We start from the raw sequence: 7,592 nt of genomic DNA, 5'->3' as shown, positions 1-7,592 counted from the left end.
ATAAAATCTGCTATTCCTCTCCTACCGACGATAGCGAGCACAGGCTGGCTGTAACTGGGAGGGCGCAGATCCCAGCCATCCCTTCGGGGGCGGCATGGGGAGGTGATGTGAAGGGACGCTGGCAGCCCCCTCCCACTCGAGGAGGGCAGCTCCCCCCGGCCCCGCTCGGCACCAGCATTCCCTCCCGCCCCACGGCGGTGGAGGGATGCTCTCAGCCGACGTGGCTGGCGGAGTCAGCTGCTCTTTGATGTCAGTATCTGCTCCGGGCTCGGCGGGGCGGGAGTGGGCGAGCGGAGCCGAGCCGCAGCCTCTGCTCGCCGGCTGCAGGAGGGCTCCTGCCTCCCACACTCTGCCCGGCCCCGGCGGGGAAAGGGCGGGGGGGGGGGGGCACCCCATCGCCACCGCGGATCCACCGAGGGAACTTGCCCAACTTTCTCCATCCCTGGCACCGGGGCTCACTGCCATGGCCCCCGCCAACTCCTCCCGCAACTTCTCCGCGCCGGAGGCTCGGAACGGCTCAGGTGAGCAGGGGCTGCGCGGGGCGGAGGCGCCCTCCCTGGCGGGGCGCCCGCGCCGGGGCCGGGGCGGGGGCGCGGGGAGCTTTGCGGGGGAAAGCCCGCCCGCACATTCCTCTTGCGCCGCTCTGCAGCGCTGAACCCAGCTTTGCTGGTGCTCAGAGGGGCTGCGGGGGCCGGTACCCCATGAAGTGGGAGAGGCTGAGCACAGGGGCACGGCCCCCCCCAGCACCCCACCCCCGGGCCGCCGGCCGGGGCCGGCCGCCTTCAGCACCCGAGGGCGGGCGGACAGCTCCGGGCCCCGGGCCCCGCGTGTCGGGCCGGGCTCAGCCCGCCGGGCGCTGGGGAGGCCCCCGGGCCCGGACCCCCCTCCCGGGACACCGTACCGCACCGAAATAAAGCCCGACCAGCGCCGCTGGCCCCTGGGGCTTGAAGCGATTCGCTACCTTTTGGCTGTGAGACAGTAATAACTCCAGCAGCCCGTTGGTCTGAGCTGCAGAGATGAACCAGCCCAGCTAGACAGGGAGGGGAACGAGGCACAGAACACGAGACATCACTGGAGAGAGAAGCAGAGATCCCCACCAGTCTCCTGTTTTCTCCATGCTACCACTGTTCCCAAATCAATGGTTTAGGGTCAGGCAGACCAGTTCTCAGTGGTGTAAGCTGGTGAAACTCTTCAACAGAAGGTGTTTTATACGTGGTCTGCCTCCCTCTCCACCAGCATGTCCTTTATAAACTGAAAGTGTGCCTTCGGTGCTTCCTTCCGAAATGCAGTAAAGACACAGTTTCTTATGTATCGGGGCATGGCTGAGGACAACCACCACCTCAGAGAAAAAAAAAAAAAAATTAGGCCAGTCCTCATTCAGTTCACATCGTCCCTTTGGGACTTTTAAGAGTAATAGAACAGCCACAGATCTACAAGCAAGGACAAATCAATGCCTGAAGTAGCTGTTTCAGTAAACAAAGTCCAGCCACTTGGATATGCACAGAAGCAGCACTGAAAATTCAGATTCAACCATATCTCTCGAGATGAAAGAGGCTTTAGAAAAGAGGTAACTTTTGATTATTTGACAGTCATGCACTTCTGACTCCCGCTCATAATACACACACAGACTACAGCTTCACACTAGCTTCCAGCTAATAACACTTCAAAGTCCTGCTCGTACAAATACCAACAGCAGGAAAGATGCTGCAGCACTATACAGACCACCTTTCACACAAAGCCTTTGGACTCGCACACAGTCTGCTCTAAGGCCAGCTGAGCTCATTCCAAGTGCTACAGGGTCACCATGAGCACTCTGTTGATTATACTGCAGGAAAAGGACATTTTGTCCCAATTTCCAGCTAACCAAGTGGCCTTTATGGTTCACTCATACCATCCATTCCCACCACATTCATAACAAACTTTGGGGCTAAAAGAGAGGAGAGCAGAACTCATAATAGCTACATGCAGAACAGCAGGACCACAGTCGTCATCTTCCAATTTCTAGTCTGCCATCTTCAAGCATTAAGGACGTGCGAGATCTGTTTGGACGTTCAGGAGATGCACAGGCTGGATGCTGAAGAGTAAGTATCGGTTCTCAATAGAGTGCTGATGACTATGTTATCTACCAAAAGCCATGTAACACGGGGCATTTCTTTGCATTAATGAGCAGCTGGGAGGAACAGGGACCATTTAAACCCTCATGAATGGCCTGGGACCAGGCTTTTTTGTCTAATCCAACCAAGCCTGGCTTTCACCTTCAGGCCCCTGCTTCACTGCCTGCTTTCCGTCATCTGCACAGGGGCTTTCCGATAAACTGGTGCAGCAACAGCTCTACTGGATTCTGACCTTGGCCTTGCTTATGCCTAAGCTGGCTGCTTCCTAGTGCCAGAAGGACTGAGGTAGTGGCAGCGCATCATGTCCCACTTCTAAGAGCACTGAAATATTGCATACGGTTGATACGACACACGCTTTTCCAGCCACAAGCCAGGCCAGCGACGTAGCCCCAGTTATCTTGCCAATTCAGCCAAGCTTCTCTGTCACACCAAAGTAAATCCGGAGAAGCTTGTACCTAGGAATTCTAGAGGTCAAAGTCAGCAAATACCACCTCAGCAAACAGATACCACTTTGGCAGAGACACCACCGTATGAGTATCTCTTATTTCACTTAATCTCATTTTCAAGGTTTCCCTAGGTTCTGTTGGAGGAGACCTTGCCACTTCTCCTACAGGCGTAGGCTGCCAAGGAGATGGAATAGTGCAGTGACTGAAAGCATCGCCAATTAACACCACATTGAATCATCTGCAATTCAATGAAAGACACATGCAGGCTCGGCTTAGGGGCTCTCATGCGTGTCTTTGTAACAGCCACACAAATAACTCACACAAAGCCTTCCCCGAGAAAAAAAAAAACAAACAAAACAGGTCCCATGGGAGAGGAGTAATGAGATGAAATGAGACTTGCCTCCGCTGAGAAGGTGATTTAAGACTCCATCACACACTGTACATGGCAGTCTTGCAGAACGGAGAGCACCACAATCAGTGCCTCAGACACCACCTTCTGTGCCCAAGAGCAGAAATCCCTCCTGGCTGGCACCGAGGGCTTGTGGCTTCAAAATTTGATTTTAAACCCACGCTGGGGACAAGGCAAATGTGAATTTGATTGCTTGGGCCTCCCACCCCAAACAGCAACAGTCAGGAATCAGTGCTAATAAGCTAAGTATTATCAGGCAAGAATTTTGCCTTGGAAGTCCGCCTCCATCCAGAACCCAGAGACAGCAGCTTTAAGCCACGTGTTTCTCCATGTACAACTAGGGCATTCCCTGTTGAAGGGCCACTCTGAAACATACTCTCAAAACCCTCTCTGGCCACACACCTGGATTTCTTTCTAGAAAAGAAACTAGAGAAAGGGAGAGGGGCAGGGAAGGAAGAGGGAAAGGAGTGCATGCTCTGGCCTAACCCTGACAACAGAGGTGGGACACAGCCAGGGTACAGTCCCGGGTCTCACAATACAGATAAGCATTAGTTATCTGCCTGCGCAGTCAATGAACTGTCTCGTACTGCACAACAGAGAAACCACCCAACAGATGAGCTGAAGCTTTCTGACAACAGCTTGAGCATTGACTATAGCCAGATTTTGGCACCCACGTAGGGGCTTACTTCTCTGATGTGGAAAGCACCAGCTGCCTCACCCCCTCCCTTCAAAATGGCTGGACACCCAGCACTCCCTGGAAGCAAAGTCACCATCCGCTCCCTGTCAGATACTGGCAAGCGCCGAGGCACACCAGCCTGATGTTAGTGCCCTAAAAAGAGCTGGGGAGGTTCAGGTCAGGACAGAAGCACATCAGGAGAGCTGAGGAAAGAGGTCTACACATGGCCAGATTTGGGTGGTGCGTTGCATGCATTGGGTGGCAGAGGAGGAAGTGGCAAATCCCCAGCTAAGCCTCTCCAAGTACAGCAGAGGATCTTAAACATCATTCCAAGCTACATCTTTGAGGGGGATCCAGCTGCAGGACAGGGCAAGCACACAGGGATGCAAAGAAGTTGCCTCTGGGTTGCACTCATGGTTTTCGTTTGTTTTGGCAGTAACAGAGAAGCCAGCACCCTACACCAACGTGATCATGCCCAGTCTCTTCAGCATCATCTGTTTCCTGGGCATTGTGGGGAACCTCGTTGTCATCTACACTATCGTCAAGAAGAAGAAGCTGAGATGCAAACAGACCGTGCCTGACATTTTCATCTTCAACCTCTCCATTGTGGACCTCCTCTTCCTCTTGGGCATGCCTTTCCTCATCCACCAGCTCCTAGGCAATGGCTCATGGTATTTTGGAGCTCCCCTATGCACCATCATCACTGCCCTGGACACCAACAGTCAGATCACCAGCACCAACATCCTTACAGTGATGACACTGGACCGTTACCTGGCAACTGTCTACCCTCTAAAATCTACCTACGTCCGGACCCCGTGTGTTGCAGCTCTAGTTATCTGCTTGGTGTGGCTCCTTTCCTTCCTGACCATCATTCCTGTGTGGATGTACGCAGGTCTTATGCCTCTGGAGGATGGGACTGTCCGCTGTGCTCTCTTGCTTCCCAATCCAGAGACCGATATCTACTGGTTCACCCTCTATCAGTTCATGCTGGCATTTGCTGTGCCATTGATTGTGATCTGTGTGGTCTATTTTAAGATCCTCCAGCACATGGCCACCACTGTGGTCCCACTGCCCCAAAGAAGCCTCCGGGTACGTACCAAGAAAGTCACCCGCATGGCAGTTGCCATCTGCTCTGCCTTTTTTATTTGTTGGGCTCCCTTCTACATCCTCCAGCTGGTTCACCTCGGCATCGACACACCATCCATGGCCTTCTTTTATGCCTACAACTTTGCCATTAGCTTGGGCTATGCCAACAGTTGCCTCAACCCCTTCCTCTACATTACCCTCAGCGAGACCTTCAAGCACCAGTTCTTAGTGGCCATCCGCCCTGCAAAAGAGCCACGTCGCAACAGCAGCTCTGTCAACAACAACAGCATGACAGAGGCCAGTGTGTGTCTAAAACTGGCACCAGAATCTACTCAGCAGACTCAGTTTCTGGAGGACTTTTCCCCACATTCACTGCCTGTGACTGTGGCTGTTCACTAGGGCACTCTGAAGTGACCGCAGCAAAAAGCCTTCAGATCTATAAGTCAATGGAGAAGCAGAAGCTGCAGGCAATTCTGGGTGAAGTGTATAAACTACAAGCTTCCACCTCCAAGAGTCCAGGTGCCTCCCTTTTTCATTGCAGGGCTCTGCTCCTACACGGCCCTTGGCCTACGAGATGCTGCATCCTGCTGCTTCTTTCCACTCCCGCACGGGAGGATTCTATCACACAAGACATTGGGCCCCCAAAAATGATGGATGGAAAAGAGAGAAAGGACAGGAAGAGGAGTTCAAGGGGGAATATTCACCCTGGAAGAGTAAAACCTCTATTGACAACGCTGACAGGGATTCCCTGCCTCTTGTCCCGACCAGGATGTCTAAGCAGCATGCCAACATAGAGCTTCTTCGTTCAAAACTTGAACCTTTGAAACACAATGACGTATATTTATTTTTGGTAAGAAATCTGACCTGCAAACTTTGATAGCTGTGCTCATATCCTAGAAGCAAACAGCAGAGATCTTGGGGCCAGAAGTCTCACCTAGGTCTGCCACTTGGCCTTTTGGTCCAGCCCTGCCTGTCTCCAGTGGGCTGTACTGTTTGGCAACCAAGACATTTTCAAGAACTGGTTAATTTTTATGCTCATCCTAAATATTTCAAGCAAAATCAGGCAGACAACCAACTGCACTGCTTCAAGGGACTGCAAACGATTCTCAAAACTACTGCTGCTAACATCAGATTTGCGGCTTTTCATGCCAATGAGCCTATTTTCACACTGCTAGTTCCTCATGCTGCTCTTGTGCCTCGCAGTCTGCACGGCCATCGGGGAACCGCAGGCGGAGGGTTTTAAACACGACTAAAAACACAATGTGCAGAGATCTGTGGAGCGAGAAAATGTGAAGAGGCAGCTCAGAGGAAGCAGAGTTGCTTATGCAGCTTCCTCAAAATAACAAATGCTTTACAAAGTTAAAAGAGGGAAAATTAAATGTCTGTGTTTTGTATATGTGGCTTTAACGGTCAGAGATTAGGAAATAGTTTTGCTTATTACAAAGACTAGAGAAAAGACAGCACAGACCAGCCTAATGCGGGGATTACACCGATAGCCTGCGCAGGGCTCCCAGGGGACTGTGCAGGCATTGTTCAACACTTTGTCAAACATGGAGGAACTGGTTACTGTAGACGAATTTAATATAAAGCAGAATTAAAAACATCAAAGAGCACAAAAGAATTCCTTACCACGCTTATGGTTTCAAGCCGCCAGCCACCCGCAACATACCCGGAATGGAAATCCACCCTTACACAGCTACACAGCAAAACCGTGCCACCGCACAGGACTCCCCAAGCCACATGCACGCTCACGGACGCACCTAACGCACACGCACCACGCTCGCGGGGATTCTGAAGTACAGCCAATGCTTCAGCCTACACCCCGCAGAGAACACGCGGCCATTCGCTCACCTCCGGCGGTCAAAGCAGGGCGGTGTGCAACACCAGCCCTTTTGACGTCATCAGATGCAGCACGTTGCTTTTCGAGTCATTGAACAAACCTCATAGCAGGGTCTCTCTGTATTTTCATCCCAGGCTCTATCAGCCTGCACCCACCGCAGCAGCTCATCCACACCGCGACTGCACGGTATCTTGTCAATTTTTTTGCCTCCATTTCCCTGGGCAATAAAGCCAGACAGACACGCACGGAGCTTTCAAGCTTTATGACTTTAAAATCTTTGCCCTATTTTAACTGCCAGGAATTGCCACCTGTGCTGGTGTTCACGGAGCTGCTTTGCTCTTTGGTCAGCACTCTCCCCGAAGGGCTCGGGAGCGAAGGTCGAGGCAGATGCGTGCTGTGCCAGGCCAGACTTGCTCTCAGGACAAGGGAAGCTATTGTGTTACCTTTCTCCCATAAGGAAGTGAAGGGGAGGACTGGCACGCTTCGCCGTGGAACGAGATGGTAACGGTTGGGTGGGTTGTGCTCTTCCTCCAACACCAGCAATGAGGAAAGTATGAGCGAAGTGAAAACAGACTGAGCTGTCAGGGCTCTCAGAGAGCAGCACACTGAAGATATTATCTTGCTTACAGTAAAGGTGTTTATCATTGAACTAGTCTGTTCCTGTCTGAAGTGAGTCAGTCTGACCCAGCGCAGCCAGGCCACGTGCTAAAAACCACGGGGGCACCGTGGGCTAACCCAGAAGGGCGGCCAGCACCGGGAAGGGTCTTTGTGGGGCAGACCTTTTCCAGGTCTCATCACACTGAAGTCGAGGCACATACGCAGGCATCTTCCCAGGTTGAAGTCCTTTTAGATCTCATTTATGTGAGGGGGAAAGCCATGCTAGAGAGACCTGGTCCCGACACCAGGGACAAGGCTTCCCATTTAGCGGGCGTCCCAGCAGAGGGACCTGCCCCTTCCCACCACCTTGCAAAGGCTCAGGGTTTCCATTCCCCCATGTTCCTCCTGCCTGTCCCCAAGGGGT

The 7,592-nt window shown here is 52.6% G+C and overlaps 1 protein-coding gene across 1 annotated transcript; it reads left to right on the top strand.

The window, feature by feature from the left end:
• Positions 1-406: 406 nt before the first annotated feature.
• Positions 407-7,153, top strand: LOC104020712 (melanin-concentrating hormone receptor 1-like). The gene is made up of 2 exons (XM_087750849.1): positions 407-521; positions 4,082-7,153. Exons 1-2 carry the CDS (start codon positions 464-466, stop codon positions 5,128-5,130), a joined length of 1,107 nt encoding a protein of 368 aa, XP_087606975.1. The 5' UTR covers positions 407-463; the 3' UTR covers positions 5,131-7,153.
• Positions 7,154-7,592: the final 439 nt, after the last annotated feature.

Source organism: Nipponia nippon, unplaced genomic scaffold (genome assembly GCF_047370975.1).
Source record: "Nipponia nippon isolate SJK-2023a ecotype South Korea unplaced genomic scaffold, ASM4737097v1 scaffold_14, whole genome shotgun sequence".
NCBI lineage: Eukaryota > Metazoa > Chordata > Aves > Pelecaniformes > Threskiornithidae > Nipponia > Nipponia nippon.
This window is presented reverse-complemented; position numbering and strand designations above follow the sequence as displayed.